Here is a 20,345-nt window from a genome sequence, read left to right as displayed (position 1 = left end):
CCAAAAATCTAGATGCGGACTTCTTTGTAGTGAGAAAATCTTTGTACTGAGATTCTAGAAAGTGTTAAGTAAAGAAATCCTGTGCTGATTAAATTACCAGCCTCACAAACCTACAATTCTTTTAGGAATACAACAGGTCTACCAAATTAGCAAGCATCTTTAAAAACAGTCATTTCCTGTGGGGGTCCTTCCTCAGCTCTAACATCCATATTCCACTCCCACATGCTCAACTTCCAGCAGTAAGTTACACTACAGACTCATTACCATCAACTCCAAAATATTTCCTTTCTGCTTTGGTATAACACAGCTGTCGGGCATCGAGAGGAGCTCTCAAAAAAATGATGGAATTAATTAACTCCATATTAGAAATCAGAGTACTATCACACACAAAGTAAAACAAAAAAACATGGCTTCAGCTTATTACTCCCATTTGTGAAGCCATTACAGATTTCTAATAACAATATCCAGTCATTAGCCAGATCTACACGGTTGACTCGGCACAGGACTGACTGCACAGAAGCCAAGAACATGAAGCCCCCAAAAAACAAAACAAAACCCAACCCTCCCACCCCACCACCACTCTAGAGCTTCCAGAAGGCTACTCCCACCTAAAATGCAATTTTTTGGTCTGAAACACTGGGACAAAATTACAGGGCAATTTTGAAGTACTGTTCCTCAACAATGTAATAGCCAAGCCATTATTTTTCATTTGCATTTCTATACTTAAGTTACCCAGATCATCTTTTGACCTTTGAGGCAGTTTTTTTAGATCTCAGTGATACTTGGCAGGTCACTCACAAACCAAATAAATGTAGACACGGAAGTACTAGAAAAGTAGTCGCATTCCCTCTTTGTACTGAAACAACATACTTCCAGACTGCTGCTTGCATAGCTTGAATCCTCAAAGCATGCAAGTGTAGCTGAAGGTTTTGGGTTTAAGTACAAAATAGTTAGAAAGAACGTGAAAAGCAAAGGTTATAAACTTGAGAACTGCTTTACGTGTTCTCCCAGTACAGAATACGTGACCAGGCAGGCTAACTTCTAAGCAGAAGCAAAAAGCACAGTTAAAAAATACAAGCTTCAAGGCCCAGTAACTTTTTCTCCGATTATCACAAGGCAAGATGTTTTACCCATGCCTAGACAAGTTTCAAAGAACTCAACACACCCTCCCAGGGATTATATTTATTATTCCACTTTCCTATCTAATCCTTATTTAAGGCTGTTCTGAGAAATGTCATAACCATTATATAACAGTCACATATAACGTAGTAAGACATTACCTCAGGAGAAGATTTTGTGTGTTTAGCATCAACACTTCCACTATTCTCAGATGACTTCCTTTTCACACCCCCAATTCTTTTAGATTTGTCTGGAAGAGAAGTTGATCAAGATTAGTTTATTTGTCAAAAATAGGCTACTTAGTGTTTGAAGGACAAACAATAATAGCTCTTACCACATTTTCCATTGTTGTCATATATGATTTCAACATGAATTAACTCTGGATCAAGAGTTTTTAAAGCTGGAATCTTGCAAAGGAACAAAAATAGAGAAGCAGCCATTTAGAGAAGTGAAAGTTACTGTTTAATCTACTTATCTTAGCTGTTGTGGTATAGACTAACCTCAGACATTTAACTTCTAGGCTCTTTGAATACTAAGCTGAATTTAATGATACATTGTTGTGACAGTGTCTCTGCATGAAAACACACATATAAATTGATACTTCAGAGCATTGTCTACACAGCATAGAAAGCAATGAAACCAGGATCATACATTTGCGTCTTCAAATAAAAATTCCAGATCTCCCTCATTTTGTGTAGAAGACCATTTGTTATTTGACAATTCTACCAGCAGCATACAGAAACACTTTAGGGTAATAGATTATTCTGCATTACACTGATCACCATTTTTTTTAAAGCTTATTACAGCAAGGACAGAATTAAAAACGGCAGGGATATAACTACAAGTTCTCACCCATTCCCCATCTCCATTTGTAAACCCACAGCAACTGGGTCTTACCTCCTGACAGTTGACTTCCAGAGTTCTTGTAGCTGGATTACCATTGACAACAACTGCTGTGAACCACTGAGTAGATGGATCCAGGCTATAAATTCTAATTTTTGAACCAATGATATTTTTTCCACCTTAAAAGTTGAAAAAAATACAAGAAAAGGGAGCTTAAGAAAAAGGAAGCATGATGATCACCACAGTTACCAACACGAATTTGTGAACAGTACTGCATGCAAGATGCAAGTAAGCAAAAAAACCTGAGAACCTTGAGACAACTTCCACACAGCTGTGGGGATTAAAAAAAAAAAGCATGATAAAACTTTTCCAGCTACCTCCTTTCTGGAATAGTTCAATTAAGTTTTCTGGAGGTTAAGACATGCAACAGAGGCCAGACTGACCTCCAGATTTCAGACAGAGAGGCAGATCAGTGGACATGGAAATGAAGATTCAATGATTAGATGTGAATTTTTCCACTCTTTACAGTATTGCAAATGACAACTCGAAGTTGCAATATTTACCTTTCTATAAGACATTTCTTGCATATGCAAGCACATGACTACAGATATGCTTGTATGAACTCAGTAATTAAGAATTTAAAGCTGGCAAATCTAAAACTAACAATTTTAACTTGACTAAAAAAGTAGTCTCTATATAAAAGTTTGGAAGTTTTTATAAACAAGCAGCAGACTGAAAAAAAATTAAAAATCAAGCTAATTGAAACAATAAACAACTCCAAATAACTTCAGTGACAAATTGCTACAAATTTGATATCTCTTTCACAAGTGTCAGGCCATCTATACATGCCTAAATTAAGTAGACACTCTTACAAAGGAGATATTCGAAACTTAAATCTCTATAATCCTTCACATTTTGCATTCACTGCTGTGAAAGAAAGTGGAATCAGTATTTTAAAAAAGCTTTTATCCCTAAAACAGATGACTGTAATTCACAGCATCACTGCAAAGATTTCCCTTTTGACTTGACTGTATATTGCCAGTTTTTGGCTACAGAGTATGCTCGTACCTTGCACCAAGCGCGTTTCGTCGAGATGTTTCTTAACCAAAGCCTGAATTTCTTCATTAACATTTTGATCATCCTTAAGAGGAAGCCTGGAACTGTCCACATCCTATTGAGGAAAAAAATAATATAGAAGTTAGTATTAAGGATAATGTTTTTGATTAATAAAACCCCATAATATTTAGAAACAAGATAGCAATTCATACAAGTCCAACAAGTTTCTCATTACTCTGTGTGCCTTTAGCTCCTAGGTCACTGTATTTATTGAGACAGACATAATTTCCTTACCAATGGATCGACCACCTGCAAGCCAGACTGAAGTGAGCTCTCCAGGTCCGCTTTAATATTGTTCTGAAAACAATCTAGCTTTGTTTAACTACATTGCTAATGAGCACTAAGTTTAACTGAATGATCCATTTTTTAATTTAGGATTTTAAGTTTTCAGAAGCAGCAACTTGTAAGTGGTCCTGAGCAGATGTAAACGCAAATATTTTAAGCTTTATGTTTCTATTTATGCTAGTAATGCCAGAATCCAGTCTACCTCAAGACACCACTATAAGATGTTCATGTGAATGAAAAGTCAGCTACATCTAAATCACTCATAATTATTCAGCATCACATATTTAAATTTTAGGTTTTTTTCTCTATTGTTATCTAAAACAAGCTGCTTGACAACATTTAGAATTGATTCTGAAATGGAAAATTTACAGCAAGTTTTTACCAATGGCTCAGAGTGCTAATAAAAAAAAGGGTTTTTTGTGTTTGGTTTTTTCTTTCTCCCAAGCACTGCTCTGGCATTTGTAAGCAGAAGGCTGAAGAGCTCGTCATCAAGAATCTGTTATTCAAGATGCCAGAAAAGCAATCTTCTCTGCTGCAGCATTGAGATAAGGCTTCTACATGAAGAAATCTCTACTCTGTTGTTGAGCCTACACAGGCAAGACAACAATCTACAACTTCAGAGTGATTCTTTTGTTAGCTTCTCAAGAGGAGTTGTCTACTTGCTGACTGTTAACAAGTCAAAGTAGAACACTAATGATGGCACTACTAGCAGTCTCAACATGGGACATCTATTACTAGTTTTATTCAGACTCTTTATAGGTCTTGAGAGTAGTTTCCTGAAAAGATTAAATCCTTCATCATTAGCACACAATATTCTTCAAAATGTCTGACCAGTCAGTCACACAGGGCAATTGTTTCAACACATCTCTACCTAATTTTCACTAACAAACTTTCCTCCTGGTGCTCCATAAAGGGACTATATTTCAACCATCTCATTTACATCCTGCCCAGTTCTTCATTTAGAAGTGATGTGTTTCTATTAGATAGCAAGATTTATTCCAGACATGCAACTCCCTTCATAAAGACAGTTATGCTCACAAGAACAAAGGGAAACTATTCCAGATTATCCCCACCATCAGCATAATGCAATTGCTGTCACCTGAGCTGAATAACTGCCCTAGCACACTCCCTCATCCAGCTCTCTTAAGTGGCCGCATCCTGGATTGGCTTCAGAAGGTTTTTAATCAACAGACACATTACATTCAGAACTGATATTTGAGTTACAGCAATAAAAACCTACTCCAAGTTTTTACCCACCTAAAATTTGCATTTAGAATGTATTAACTTGACATAACTTAAATACCAAGATAAAAGATTTCTCTTCCATCTTTACAATGCTATACAAGGTTACCTGAATGGGTGTCAAAAGGTCCTTAGAAAGAAAAACACATCTCTCTTCACCAAGATAGCGTACTGAAACCATTGATCCCAAAACAGCTTTGTCCACTAAGGATTTGTAAGTCTAGAAAAGTGATAGACATTTTCTTAGAAAGACAGTAAGATCTCATCATTCCTCATCTGCATTTAAAAATTTTAGTTTTGCATCTATTTCTCTGTTAAGACACCACATCTACATGCAACTCTTGAAACAAAGCAAGTTTCTAACAAAATTCTAATACATGCCTAATAAAGGAGGTACTAGACTATACTTGAAATTAATTTCATTTAGTAGAATGAGTTAGAATTCAGTTCAGGTGGCTGTCATTAACGATCATTAATCATTCATCTCAACATGAAGAATTTACTAATACTAAGAGTTCTAATTGTAGATATGTTAATGAAAAACCCTCCTTATGGTAGACTGGGGAATAACTAGCAAATCAATGAAGGCCTGCTGCATGGCTTACATTGAAGTTCTCAAAGCTCATGCAACATTGATAATATACTGAAGCCTTAGTTTAGGCATGTACAATGACTTGGATAGCCTCATAGTTGTTATACCACTGCAGTACAATGATGAAGTTCTGTTCAGGTATACCAAAGGCTTCAAGAACAGACAAGAAACAAAAATTTCCTTTAAAAGCTTCTGAACTCTTCCTAACAAGTTTAAGGTTAAATTTTGTCTAGTCCTGCAGTAACAGCTCTGAGTGGGTAGGCATCAGGAGTCTGGAACATGAGAAGTGACAAGAATAACTCCTGCCTATGGGGAAAGGTACATTGGTGCCCTATTTAACAGAAAAAAACCAAAAATCATTCTGATAGAGTATGGGTTTGGGTTTCCGAAGGACTGAACAAGCAAACAAAGACTTTATTCCCCTTTGTTGTTTTCACTTCAGTTAGGACAGCATTGGCAAAGGGACAGTATCACCAGAAGAGGAACAAGAGTCTTTCCAGGAGTGACCAGGCATTACAAAAGTTCTGCAAAGCTATTCCATTTGTCAGAAAGATACTCTCCCACATCCTTGAATCAATAAGTTGTAATCAAGATTTAAATAAATTAATCCACACACCTCTTGTGACCCCTTCCTTCCTGCCTTGTGTGGTGGCAAAGGGAGTAGTCTTTTTTGCCAAGGCAAGCTCCAGTATTGCGCTTTACTTTATCCTACATCATTCCTCTGCTAAATAAGCTTTGGAACATGTACACTGCATGAACTGACACGTCAAATACATCATGAGGAAAACCTTATGCATAAATTGAAGACAAGTATCCAGTAAGAACTGTTCAGATACTTGGAAAGGGACAACAGCTAAGTTTAAATAAGCAGGTTTTCAGAACATTGTGTCAGCAAAACCTTCTAGTAGAACTGCTGATATTAATGCACAGGTCAGGAAATAAAATTAAGGATTCATCCTTCCACTTCTCCCATCGTATTTGGCCCTACCTCCAATAAATATCTGCTTAGGTTAGCCTTAAGAAAAAAGCTCAGCTAAAATGCAGCAGTATGAATTACACTATGTACTTTCTACCTAGCAAAGTTCAGAGTATTAAAACATGGACTACAACTTCAGCATAATTAACGTACAGCAAGTTTACATCTTCATTTACTTCACAGCTACTTTTATGAGTAGCAATGTACAAAGTAGTCCAGTAAAACTATACTAGCTGAATACATTAAGAAACGTTCCCTGTTCACCTCTACTGGCTAATTTGCCTAGCCAGCCATGCACGGCAGTTACAGAAATCTTAGTTCTCTGGCTTGCACAGTGTAGCTCAGGTTTTTATATGCACAAAATCCAAATCTCACAAGTCATCTGTGCCAGGCAACCATCACATAAGAGTCATTCAAATTATTTGTCTCAGATCAAACATCACCTAAGAATTAACAGTACTTGAAGCAGAGTAAAACAAGAATTTAAGATAAAAATACAGGCTATCCTTAGAAACCTATTATTTACCCTTTTTCTCTCTATTCTTAACTGCAATTTCATGAAAGAAGGAAGAAACATGAGACTAGAGGGAGAAGGAATTAACATTGTACAGAATAGTGGTTTGGGAGGGAAGCAAAAGTCATAAAAACACATTCCTGTATCTCTATGCACAACATACCAACTTAAAATGCTTACAAGCTCTACCTAGCTCCAGCTGTACAAAGAGGTTTAGTCTCCCTTAAGAGTACATGAGTAAACCTGTACCTGAGAAATTCACACTTGTCACAACATTGCCCTTACAAGATGGAACTGCAGAAACAAAGTGAGTTAGGCCAAGCATATACTTGCCATTGCAGGCCACTGGACAGGAGACATAGAATTGGCTTGAGATTTTCTTTCAGCCAGTACCAGCTTTTGCTCCACCAGGAATGCTTTCATTTTATGGTTGTAGACTTCTATCCATCTTCTTTTTTCCCATGACTCATCATCAAATTCTACACAAATCTACAGAAAGGAAACAAAGTGAAAGAGCAACTAACCACAAAATTCAGACACATATAACACGGAAAAGGATAAACAAACACCAATTTCCTCAAAAGAAACCCCAAACCCATTGAAAGTCCTTAAATGCAAACATGATTATTGCCTCTCTATCACACAATCAAGCAACCACTAAAGCAACCCAGGCTGACCTAGTATTTTGTAAGTGATAGTCAACGTTAACTGGTTTGTCATCATTACTGTCGCATAAAACATAAATATTCTTATTTAACTCTACAAACTTCCCATCTCAAAGTCCTCTTCTGCTCAAGGACAGTTAAATGCGTTAACTCTGCCACCAGTGCTTACAAACAGGGAAAAACACACACACACAAAACCCCCTAAAACACTAAAGGACTGTATACAGTGGTGTAGTGGCACATGCATTTCCCACAAACTGTAAAATAGAATACTTGAATAAACAAGCTGTTTTTCCAGAAATATTTTACGAGTCCCAAAGAATAACTTTAGTTAATTTATTGAAAGCACAAATGACAGTAAGCCAGTAAAGGTGATCAAATTATATAATGTGAAGAAGGTCATTTGCTGCCTGCTTTTAACTGGTATTTATCTTTACGAATCTCTGAAGCAGCTAGACAAACTTTTCAAGAGGAAAGCAGCTGTCACTTCACAGCAAAAACATGGTGTCTTAACCAATGTCTTTGGGATGGCATTACCCTTCTTTCATAGGCAGCATAAGGAGATCAGCAAAGAATTGGGAAAGACCACAAATACAACTTTGCCTGAATATTGGAGTGTCTTGGTAGAGAACACTACTCTCAGAAAAATCACTCCCTCTTCCCATAAAATATAACAATCCAGTCTAAAGATATTTAACTAATTTGCCCTAACAGCAGAAAAACCTCAGCTGAGTGAATCTTAGAAACATTCCCTTGTGTTTAGCTTCCCTCTAAGGTGAAAGGCAAGTAAAAGCATGCACACAAAACAGCATTACCACAGACAGGAGTCGTAAAACTAATGGGTGCAGAAATTAATTTAGTCATTTTGAAGTTCACAGAAACAATGAAAGAGATAAGCAAATAACACAAGTACCAGAACCAGAACGGCTTGTTTTGTCTATAGTATCAACACTGCACAAACAGGAAAATATAGTTGAGAAAACACTTTCAAAAGTAGTTGACAGGCTTTACATTCTGTAGCTTGTTCCTGACACTATACAAAAAGCAAAATTTGAGAGATTAAATATTTCTACTCCTTTAGAGGCTCCCCCCCCCCCCCCCCGAATCCATTACTATTTTGGTCTAACTATACATTACTTTCCCACAGAGCTGTGAGAGAGGGAAGGAGATGGCATGTGTTTTGGCACAAAAGCTCTCCACGCCTCAATTGTCTACTTTGCAACTTCTTTAACACTTTTACTGGAGAATGAAGTCAATCGCTTCTGGCAGAACCGTAACCAGTTACAAGACTCACAGTAAAGTCCCCAACAGCACCTGCTCCTCCTCCTTTTAAGTCCCAGAGAAGGACCTTAAGAAGAGCTTTCTGCAGCAGCAACATTCTCCTCCTCGCTCCAAGTACGGCATGGGCACAGCCCCGCCGGCCAAAGATGGAGAAAGCTCCACCCCTGCCGCAGATCCACAACAAGAAGCCCGGCCTCTAACAACTTTGGACTCTTCCTAACAAAATTTACACTTTCAAAGAAGAGTTAGAAACACCTACTGTTTCATCTTGTTTGACAAGGAGCAGGTGCTTCTTCAGTTAATCTGAGGTTACAAAGTTCTTCTCATTAAAAAAAAAAAAGGGCAAGGAAACAGTTTTAATTGAAAGATGGTACTGTTCTTGCTGTCATAGAACAGCCTGCCACCGAAGTCCCTGGCAGAAACAAATAAGACGACCACGTAACAAGATGCCATTACTATAACGGAGTTTTGTCCTGAGCAAGTACTTTGTATGCTGCAGTAATTGCACAGACATGGTTGAATAGTTTTACTGTCTACAGTTGCCAAATAGCCCCTTAAGACCTTCACAGTCAAACTGTGAAAGTCGCTTGACTTCCACCCAAAGTACATAGTTAACAAATTACACTAAGCTTGCAATAATTGATTGTGTTCAAAAATGCCATTGGTAATCATTAAGAAGTGACCACCATACAAGAAGAGTCCAAGAAACCTCCAACACCGTACAAGAATTTGGTGCGTCTTTCAAGACAGTAGAAGTACTTCATTACCAGCTACTCCGAAGAGCAAGAAAGAAAAGTCACCAATCCCAACAACATAAAAGAGTTTTGGTTTCACCTCTAGGAAAAAGAAAAATCTTTCACAACTGACAAGATCTTAAATCACATTTAGGAAATACACAGAAATAAAACCTAGGCACAGCAGGTGCAATAAAAACCTGAAGTTTTCAAAATGCTGGTGGAAGAAAGCACATTTATAATTAGCTTGAGATAATTTCCAGCATTAGTACAAGCACACTGGGGGTTTTAGCCAGAGGTGCATATGTTTTCAAGCACGTTAAGCAGGGAAGTTGACCAAGACGACCTCTCTCCCCCAACAACAGTGTGTATATATATAATCTGTCTGTATACACACACCCACATGCATGCACGCACATGAAGTTTCCAGGTCCCAGGGTAAGCAGTCTCGTTTTAGAAGGTCTCTTTCAAAGTTTCCGGTTACCTTCAGGTCTTGTTTGGATATGTCCGTGTGTGAAACGGCTCGGATCCTGCCCGACTTCCAGGGCCATTCCGAGATGCGACTGGTGTCCCATGACCTGTCGTCTTCGTCTGACAGGCTGAGGAACCTCTTCCCCACCAGCAGGGACCAGCTCCCCTCGAGCCTCAGCACCATTTTAACTCATCGGGGGGCCTCCAGGGAGGAAACCGACGGCAGGAGGAGAGAGAAAACAAACAAACAAAAAACCAAAAACAAACAAACAAACAAAAAAAAACAAAACAAGGCGTCGGTCAGCTGGCAGGCCGCGCTCCGAGCCCCGCCGGCGGGCTCGCCCCCCGCCCGCCTTTCCTCACAGGGAGCCGCGGCGGGCGGGAGCTGCGTTGCTTCCTTCTTCCTCTCCCCGTCCTCCTCCCCCCCCCCTCCCTCCCCCGCTTCTTTTCAAGCGGCTCAAGCCGAGCCCTCAGACACCCACAGGATGCTTCTTTGCCCACAGTCCTGTTAATCATTGCCTCAGCGGGGGCGGGTGGAAGGAAATACCAGAAGCTGCTGCAGTGCAGCTCCCAGCGATTTCCACCCCGGCCGGCCGCCACCCTGCCTCCTCAGCCTGCCCCCCCCACCTTCGCCGCCTCTTTGTTCCCTCCCCCCCCCCCCCGAAGCCGAACCGAGGGCCGGCAGCTGAAGGGAAGGCAGAGAAGCAGGCGACCGGGCCAAGCTCCTTCCGGACGCCTCTCCGACACCCCCTCCCGCCCAGACAACCCTCGAGCCTTACCCCTTACCCTCACCTGCCTTTCTCCCCCCTCCCCCCCCCCCAACCCGGCCCCTGACCGCCGGTCCCCACCCGGCACAGCCCGCGGTCACACGCCGCCCGGGCAGCCGGGCTCCGCGAACGCGGCGCTTCCCCCTCCGCCCCCAGCAACGGCCGCTGCGGCGAGCGATACTACTCGGCCCCGCGCTCGCGCGCGCACACCCCCTCACCCGCGCGCGCGCGCCCGCTCACCGCCCCGCCTCCCCCCACCCACCCCACCCCGGCCCGCGGCCGGCCCCCGCCGTTCACATCCTTCGCTCCCATTGGCTACCCCGTGGCAGCGGGGCGGGGCTGTCGGCAAGCCTCCCGCTGCGATTGGGCAGGAGGGGCGGCGCCCGCGCTCCTGGCCGCGCCTCGAAACCGTTGCTCAGCAGATGGCGACTAAAAAAGAAGTATCCTTCCGCAAGGCTGAGAGGGAAGGAGTCCGCCAGCCCGCCCACCTCCACCAAGGGCCCAGAGACGGGGCCCAATGGAAAAAGAAACATGTTTTAGGCCGTAGCGCGCCTTGAGGCTTATGCTGCTGCCCCCGGCGAGCTGAGCCTTAAGCCATAGGGGCCGCCTTTGGAGACGGCGGAAGGATCTGAGGGAGGCAAGAGGCGTGAGACGGCCGCTTATACGTGCGGTTCGCGGCGTACTCAGATATAGCACAGGGGGAGGGGGCACCTGTGGGGCGCTTCTGCGCAAGCGCAGAGCGGCAAGTTGCACCTGCGGGGGCGCTGCGGGCAGCCTTCTGCGCACGCGCAGATGGGGCAGGGCCTGACACCTGCTCGGGGGCCGCCTCTGCGTCTGCGCACTAAGGTCTTCGGCGGCGCCAAGGGACGGGCGGAGGCGAGGCGGAAGCGTCTCGCAGGCCACCATCTTGTTTGGCTGCCTTGGAGGCTGAGGGGGACTGGGAGCAGCTCGCTCCTGCGTGGCAGGAGGAGCTGCAGGGCAAAACAATATCACCCGCTAGAGGTTCCTTGGGAGGACGGTAGGCGTTAGAGAAGGTCTGGTTGCAGTTGACTTAGGTTGTGTAGTTCTGTCTAGAAGCAAATGCCTTCCACCATCTCAGATCCCTCATTCCTTTCATGCAAGAGCTGCATGGTCTGTGGCCAAGATCATAAGAGAAGCAAGTAGTTAAACTGAGAATATGGTAATGAGCTAGCTGGTTGTATTCTGCAGTGACTTAGCAAGACACTCATCTTTTACCACGAGACTTTCTTACCAGAGGATGTGGGAGGAAGAAGACCAAAAACGAAGAAAGTACCCAAGGCCAAGAAGCTGTTGAGTCATCAAGTTTACTGGAAACCAGTAGTGTTAAGCTTATGCTTTCTCTGGGGTTCCTCTCGTCACAAGAGATGTCTGAGCTCCAAAAATCCCCATCAAACAGCAGCATGGGCTCTGCTGCATGTGGGATATTCCTGCTGTGTTCTGGTCTCATCCTCCATTTTCTCACAGAAGCCAGTCCCCCGCTTTTGTTAAATGCATTTTTAAAGCTTTTCCCACCAACTTGGTTTGGGACTTTCCACTGACCACTCGTCACTGCTACATTCAAACACACACATTCATGTATGAAATCAAAAGGCACAAAAAATTCCTTGTGTGCCATGATGAGGGAGTTACTGTCCTTCACACCATGGAAATCAGGCAGCTCAAGTTTCTTGATAACTTCAAGGCCTCTTCGGTGATTCCTAGCAACAAGATGAACCTCGTAATATGTAGCATTTTCAGCAGGGAAAACAAACAAACAAGCAAAAGTCAATAATAGAAAATGAGTCTAACGTCAGCAACTGGATGCATCCTGAAGAAGTACTTGTTAGCAGGCACTGAAAGGAAGAACGGGTATGTTTGCTTCTCAGATTTAAATATTTAATATATAGTCCAAACCTCCAAAATGGAATTTGTGTTAAGATACTGTATGAAGTAAGCTATATTTGAAACGACCAAATTACTTGTTTCATTGTAGGTATTAGGCTCTTGTAACAGCAGTTGTACAACATATATATTGTACAGTATAGGTGTTGTATACCCTCCTTATTTAAAGCCCTTAGTTTTTGTGCATACACAACACTTTGCCTCAAAGAGTAGCTGGTTAATACATACAGGAAGAGCGATGTTAGGCAATAAGGAAGCAATATTAGTCAAAAAGTAGATCAAACTGTTGGTAGCACTCCAGTTGCCTAATGGTAATTTTTTTTTTCCATGAGCACCAGAATAAAGCAAAGCTTTAAGGAGAGGTTTGAAAGATAACAGTGTGGGTTTTGTGAATGAGCAGCTCCCACATGCAAAGAGTAGCATTAAGATCGATCAAAGGTGGTTTAAAATTTAATGGTTTGGGTAGGTACTGGCCTAGAGGGCTGAGAGTAAGAGGGAAAGCACAGGGTGATAGTTACAGTGACACAGTCCATGAGTGACCTTGAAAATGAATTTATACAGGAGATGATGCTAAAAGAAGAGTCATATGATCAAAATGCAACATTCTGAATGTACGTAAACTAAAATAAATTAGCAGAAACCAGAGGAGAAGATGGTGAAGCAGACAGAGTACAAGTTGACAGGAGCCTGGAAAAAAATCAAGCATTCAGGTTACAAACAAACTTTCAATCCTGAAAGAGTAGAGGTATTCAAAACCCAGGGGCTAGAAGTTGAAGCCAGGTAACTTAAGATTTTTATTTTTTTTTTTTTTTTCATTTTGAAGCAGGGAAGACAATTAGCTACTTGCTTCACTTTCATAGGATTCTTCATTCCTTGAAGAAGTTAGATCAGGACCAAATATCTTTTTTAAATTATCTAGCTTCTTTAAAAGTTATAAATTTGGGGAAACCAGTGAAGTCCTGGGTCAAAAAGTCAAAGATACAGAATTTTAAATTGTGACTACAAACTTCTATCAATTTGTTGCATAGTTTTAGAATATATTTCCCAGGATTTTAACCATACAATATGGAAAAATAAATACTGTTGTTCTTACCTGATTATTTTATCACTGCTCACAACAGTCTCCACAAAAACTAATGCCTGTTAGAAAAACTTCGTGTATATATGCCCACCCTCACTCACACATTGTGCCAATAGAAATATCAAAATGTTCAGAAATTACTTTCAGACTAACACTATGATAATGGCACAGATGCAGCTATCTCAGTCTGGATTATATACATCTCTCGAGAACAAAATGCCATTTGAAAACAAACTAGTGCTGTAAATATGCAGAACTGATTAAACTACAAAGCAGCAGATTTCAACCTGTTCTTCTGTGTGCAAGAAGTCTCAAACATAATTTTTTACAGCTAGCTGTACCTACTGGTTTGCACTGCTAATAGGTAAGCCTTTAGCTCCTATTTGAGAAAGGTGTAATCTCTGCAAACAGGTGCTCTTTAAACAGTAACTTCAGAACACACTTGAAAAAATTCTTCCTTTCAGCCACCATTAAGTAACAGTACTTTTCTCTTGTACTTAGTATCACTAGGAAAAAAGCGTAAGAGGCTTTGAATAAAGAGAAATTTGAATTTAACAACATATGTGGTAAAACTGAATAGCCAATTTTATAACTTACCAATGTTTAAAAAATTCCACATTCAGGCATTTAAGCCTACTTCTCTGCATATAAAATCTGGATGTGCTATTCGAATGTTCCTGCTTGAGAATTGGTCTCCCACTATCTAAAAGTATTTGATATCACCAATCACAGACTCTTTGCAAGAAAGGGACGTTTTATTCAGAGTAGGGCCAGTAGCTAACATTAACTGTCATGGCACTATGTTCTCGGAAGATGTTATCTTGATATGTGGGGGCAGATTGTTTTCCAGGACTCTCTTGCATTTCCAAGATAAGCCTACGAGTTCGTGTGCAGTTACAACAAACAATGATCAGTGCAAGGTCTTATGGATACTGTTTTTTAAAATCTCTACTGTAGCAACATTTAAAGGTCTTCATTCTCAATCAAAGCCCCTTTGGATAGGAGTCTGTACAAGCACAGAAAAAGAATATAAAGTGCTTTATCTTCTAATGGTTAATGATGAAGGTGTAAGGATGTGTAATTAAAGTTGAAAGTGCTTATGGTCAGACTACAAAAATACCAGCCATGCTAACTAGAAACTGGGCTTTGGGCAATACCTAACAGTTTCATTTCTCCAGTATGTCTTGAGATACAGGGCTAAAGAGTGATAGCAGACTACCAGAAGCTTTCTTATTCACTAGCACCAAACTGATGTAGTTTAATTACACCTTAACTAGCTAAAGTAGATTGGTTATTACTCCTATTCAATCTAGCTCCAGTTATAGCATAAAAAGATAAAAGCCTGTATAAGCTCTTTCCTCAGGTACAGTCATGTTACCTCAGCACACTTCACATGGATCAGCTTTGCAAGACTAGCAGGACTAGTTCCAGCTCTTTTTTCCATGCTTCTCTCTTTACCATAAGTTAAAATAAAATAGTTTATATCTTACATTAGTTAATATTGTCTCCCTGTCTAAAGCTAAAGGAAGTAGGTATTCTGACACAGAGTACATTATAATGCTATGCAATTAAGTTTACTTGCTGATGGAAAAATTCCATAAGAAATGCTGAACTTACTCTCTTCCACTACCATACATATTCTGCAGTGGCGACTAATTTGCTTTTCTTTTGCAAGCTATGAGTTAGTAGGACTTAGATTTGCTATCACAACTGTAGAAACAGGAAATTGTGAGAGGACTTTTAGGATGATAAATCAGAATCAACTATTAAATTTTAATTGACTATTAATTTAACATTTAATGACTTAATTATTTAATTGGCTGTTAAGTATTGTCTGGGGATTGGGATTAGATATTAAAATTTCCAGATTAATTCTAAAGTTAAACAGGTATTTATAGATAGAATGATGCAATAACCTTTAAAGAACAAACATTAGACATAAAGTGTGGTTAGTAATTACATGCTGATTTTGTTTTTCCTTGGCTGCTCCAGATGGAGAAGGCCTGTTTTGGAAGGAAAAAGCCCTTTCCCTTCAGGTGTTAATACATTATCAGTTAATAATTCAAAGGGTTTGGGGTATCATTCTTTAATAAAAGAATGCAGATCAATATTATCTTGATGGATGTAGTTGAATCAAGTCTTAGAAACCACCAGCACAGCAGGATGATATCTGGGTTGTATTGCTACCCATGTACAAAAAGAGCCACTGAAAGGTAGGTAAAGCTATGCAGTGAACTTTAAGCAACATTATTTAACAAACTCAGGAAAATTGGGTTTTGTTAATTAGCTTTACCTCCAAAAGCCTCACAACAAACTGAAAGCACGTCATGTTATTCATATTTTGCTACTTAATAATGTCCAGGCTCTTTCGTCGTTGAAATAGCATAACCTGGATTTAGCAAAGACCAGTTAGCCTTTACACAATTCCCTGCTAATGCCAGAGAGGATGTTCAAGTTTATTATAAGTGCTTCCTGCTGTCTCTTTTAAACAAATCTGTCTTGTGATTGAGCTTCTTCCCTTGAGAGAAAAGTTACACCTTTCTCTTGTAGATCTGACAAGAAATTTCGGCAACTCAGGCTCCTGGGCATGTGTAGGTATCAGGTCGGTGTATCCTAGACTAGGTGATGGAAATTTTTCTAATATTGAACTAGCCTGCTACATATTTTTCTAGGCTCATTTTGACAAAATTCACAGTGCTGCTTTTGATTTTTAAAACCACATGTGTATTCTCTTGAAAGTATTGGGGACACTTTCAGCCTCGGTAATTTAATGTCGGTTTTGACAAAACAGTGAACATGGGGAGAAGTAGTGATTGTTGTGAGTTACGAGTATCTGCAGTTTGGACAAGAACTTTGGTTGTTCTTGAATGTGTATTCAATTAAAAAGAGGCTCAGCCTTTTGACTGGGATGCGAAGAAAGCACTGGAGAGTGATCTTGATCGCTAGGTTGTATGTGCCTGCGTCTTGCCCAGTGCACTGCAAATCCTTCCACTCCCCGCAGAGAACGCTGGCTTTCTTGACTCTAGTTCTTTTGTCCTGCCACTTACCAACTCTCCCTTGAACTGGAGCGATGGATATTTAGCAGAGAACGCTGTATGTTTTACCTGCTAGTGTAGTAACTCTGATTCCAGTAGGACAATACAGTATCTTTTCATGCCAAAGGTCAACTGAGAAATATGTCCTTTGGGGTTTCTTGGGGGGTGGGGAGAATTCTGCATCTTGTGCTGATACGATGTTAACAAAGCTAAAGTACTGCTACTAGCTTCAGCATTGCTGAAGGAAAAAAAAAAGAGATAGGGTGAAAGGTTAAGATCCCAGATATTGGTGAATATAAAGCTGGGAATTTTTAAAAATTGTACATTGCTAAATGTGACCTAGTTGGTATAGCACAGAACTGGGAGCCAGATCTGGAATCTAACACTAAGTGTGTCATTAGGCAGATAATTTAATTCACCTCATTTCTCTGTAAGATGGGGATAACAATAATCATTCTTATGAATTGCTTTGTGTTGTGCACCTGAAAGATGATGAGTATTATAGCTACTAATTAAACATTATTTTAATCTTCAAATTTCCTTTTACTTTTAAACTTTAATAAGTGTTTGTGCTCCCTAATGCCAGGGAGGAAAAAAACATGATTGTGAAGCAGCTGCTAAGAATTTTTCCCAGAAGATATTTAATATTAAATTGGGATTGAGTCATCTTTCAGATAAAGGGACAATGCAAGAAATAATATGTGAGAGTAGAGATTTTGAATAAAATATATTCAAAGCAAAATCAAAGCAGCTGACACACCTGTGCCTTCAAACTGGCTCCCACCTTCCCTGTACTCTCTCAGTCCAGAAATTTAAAACGGGCATTGTGATTTCTCTGCAGCTTAATTAAAGAGAGCAAATGCAACAGTATCACTTAAAAAAAATAGGTACAGCTGTAACTTACAGATTGTTACTGATGTTCTTTCAGTCTCAGCTCTCCAGCCACGTACTGAGGGCTCTTCCTCTGTGCCACCAGCCAGCCTGGCAGAGGGGAGCACTGGATAGTTCTAAGGCCACTGGGGCAGCAACTGAATTCCAAGCTGAAGCCTGCAGTGCAGCTGGGATTGATACTGGCACTGGCAATTATGATACGCCTCACTGTATTTATCACTGTAAACACTTAGTAATTTCCTACTCCTCTCTGTAAAGCTCCCCAAGTCAACTACATGTCAGTGAAACTTAATAGTGTCTTTTCCCTAACCCTGCCTCTTCACAGTTGTCAGAGACTAATGGCTGTTCTCCAAACCCTAGACTTCAGCAGTAGAGGTTTGTGCCTAAAATTAAAACAGTAGTTCTAAAGCAAATTCCTGACTCCAGTGAAACCAGGAATTTCATCGGCTGATTTTTTTAAGAGATCATATGTCAGCCTTGTCTCCTCATAAGAGGAAGATTGCAATCTGTCTTGTCTCTCATCTCTTCTAAAAAGCATAAGAAGGGAAAAGTTCTTTTCTTGCTTCCCAGTATCTAATGCCCTAAATAGTGTAATTACCTAACTGCAGTTGTCCAAAAAATGGAAATGACATTTTCCAGTGCCATTTGCAGAGGCACTTGTGCTGCAGCATAGGTTTCTAGTGCTGCTTCTTACTCCTATTTCCTATGCACAAATTATCACAGAATAAAATTTACAGCTGCAGTTTTCTAATGAGAATATAAAAGGCACAGCCAAGTTACTACAAGCTGTCTCTCTTGTCCAACAAACTTGGACACATAAACAATGAGGAGTAGCTTAAAACCTGTATGTCTACCTTGGGCTGGCTGGAGATGGATTTGTTTCAAAAGCAAATAGAAAAATATTTTTGGTGATTGAAATAATTGGCAAAGCTGAAAGGGATTTTATAAATGCAATGTTGGAAAAAAAATTCAGCAGATCATTGGAGGACTTTGAATTTTAGAAGGCATGATTGTATGTCAGGTGTTAGTTTCCCTGACTCACACCACTGAGGTGATTAGCATTATGCCTCTGGTTGCAGCAGAGGTAGGATGTGTCTCACTCACTTTGTATAACATGTAGGTCACAAACTGCCAATACAAAAAAAAAAAATGCATTTAATGAACTTCATCCACCAGCAGGCATCTCATTGTCTAGGCTTACTCTGCAGGGAACGAAGAGAAGCATCATCAGAAGGAAATTCATACTAAAATAGGTGTCTAGAATAAGTGGGACAAATTATCCCTCAGAGATGTCTGATCTTGCTCGTTTGCTGTAGAGGTCCCTGATTATTGACCTATGTTCCACCCTTTCTTTTAGAGTAAATGCCGAACTAGATACAAATGTAGGGTGGGATGATGTCTGTGCTACTCTTTGGCTTGCACATTGTTGCCCAAATTAGTTAGGCATTGAATTAATTTTTTTTCTTTATCGAAAGCTACTGGGAGTGAATGCTAGTGTGAGGTGCTAATGAGCTAATAAGCAGTACAGTGTATGTTCAGGTTTCACAGGTTTCCAGTGGTACAACTGACCTTATGAACATTAGAAGAATAATGTCTAAAGGCAGGAACCACAGGAATTGGTGGTGACCGTAAAGGGTCTTTTAAAGAGGGGAAAAAAGACAGCTTTGTTCTTAAAGTTCATTATTTTATCAGAGTGCTTTAAATACATCTATTGTTCGCACACAAGGAATGTAAAATAATCATTTATGAGCACAGGGTATAAAAGATACAGTTCTGAATGTTTGCATGTGGCTATTCCATAGCACAGTATGTTAAATGTGCTGTGGTACCTTTTCTAGGTTTACCATCATAACCTATATGCTTGCTCCCCAAATATATTTTGGATAGACTCTTTCAAAGTTAGCAAAAAGTGAATTGAGAAAATGGAGGTTTAACTAGTATTAGAAATGTTGCTTTATAAGCAGACTGTTAGCAAAAGAAACCAGGGTGTGCTGTAATTGTTAGGACTTTATGAGCAGGTCATATGAACCGATGGCTTAAGAAATGCTGTGTTAGAGCAGGTGTCTAGGAATATTGCTACTGGTTCACTGTGTGGAACTGGCATTATTACTTAACCTCTTTACAATTATATTTTCCTCTCTGGGATTAACAAATATTTACCCACCTTTAAAAAGTACCTTCTGTTCTTCAGAGAAGTGCTGAATAAATACAGAGTAGTATTACCATCATCAGGTAATCCTGTTAATCTAACATACACCCTATGGGTATGTTGAATATGTTCCATACCACTTGATCATTGTAGTTAGATTAACAAAGGATATTACAGGGATTAACTCTTAAGTAATGGCTGCAGCTGCCCACCATGTGTTTACTGTAGCCCCAAACCAGGGTTTGAAATCCTCTTGCCAATAGTGAATAAAAGGAATGTGCTTGACTTCTGCAGAACCAGTTTTCCATTCAAAAGAACAATGTCTTGACCTGGTCGTTACCAGTAAGAGGTTTGTAACACAACCTATTGCACAGCGCTCTGATAGCTGCTGTGCTGCTGGCACCAGGGAAGACAACTTCAGTGCTAAGACAGCTTCAGGTCTCTGCCTACCACACCAGTTCTGCAGAGCTGATGTAAGGTTAAAACTATCTCATGTCCCACTACGCTGTAACAGCCACAGCTCACAAAGTCATGTCTAGACTACTTTCTAAAATATTAGCTGGAGACAAGGCCCTCCCTAGTGTAATGCAACTTCAAAGTTGGCCCTGCTTTGAGCTAGAGTTTGGACCCGATGACTTCCACAGGCTACTTCCAACCTAAATTATTCAGTGTTCTACAAAGT

The 20,345-nt window shown here is 40.4% G+C and overlaps 1 protein-coding gene across 2 annotated transcripts in view; it reads right to left on the bottom strand.

The window, feature by feature from the left end:
* Nucleotides 1-10,821, bottom strand: part of KDM3A (lysine demethylase 3A) — a 31,322-nt gene extending 20,501 nt beyond the window's left edge. The window contains exons 1-8 of one of the 2 annotated variants that reach the window (XM_069796194.1): nt 10,687-10,821; nt 9,852-10,040; nt 7,021-7,176; nt 4,715-4,825; nt 3,031-3,133; nt 2,017-2,141; nt 1,454-1,526; nt 1,281-1,369 (exon numbers count right to left, since the gene is read on the bottom strand). In XM_069796194.1, the coding sequence (XP_069652295.1) occupies nt 1,281-1,369; nt 1,454-1,526; nt 2,017-2,141; nt 3,031-3,133; nt 4,715-4,825; nt 7,021-7,176; nt 9,852-10,022 (828 nt within the window). In that variant the 5' untranslated portion in view covers nt 10,023-10,040; nt 10,687-10,821. Of the gene's footprint in view, nt 1-1,280; nt 1,370-1,453; nt 1,527-2,016; nt 2,142-3,030; nt 3,134-4,714; nt 4,826-7,020; nt 7,177-9,851; nt 10,259-10,686 lie in introns of those variants that run through there. The other variant, XM_009924042.2, reaches the window with a different exon arrangement.
* Nucleotides 10,822-20,345: the final 9,524 nt, after the last annotated feature.

The sequence above is a fragment of the Haliaeetus albicilla genome, chromosome 1 (genome assembly GCF_947461875.1).
Source record: "Haliaeetus albicilla chromosome 1, bHalAlb1.1, whole genome shotgun sequence".
In the NCBI taxonomy this organism is placed as follows: Eukaryota; Metazoa; Chordata; class Aves; order Accipitriformes; family Accipitridae; genus Haliaeetus; species Haliaeetus albicilla.
This window is presented reverse-complemented; position numbering and strand designations above follow the sequence as displayed.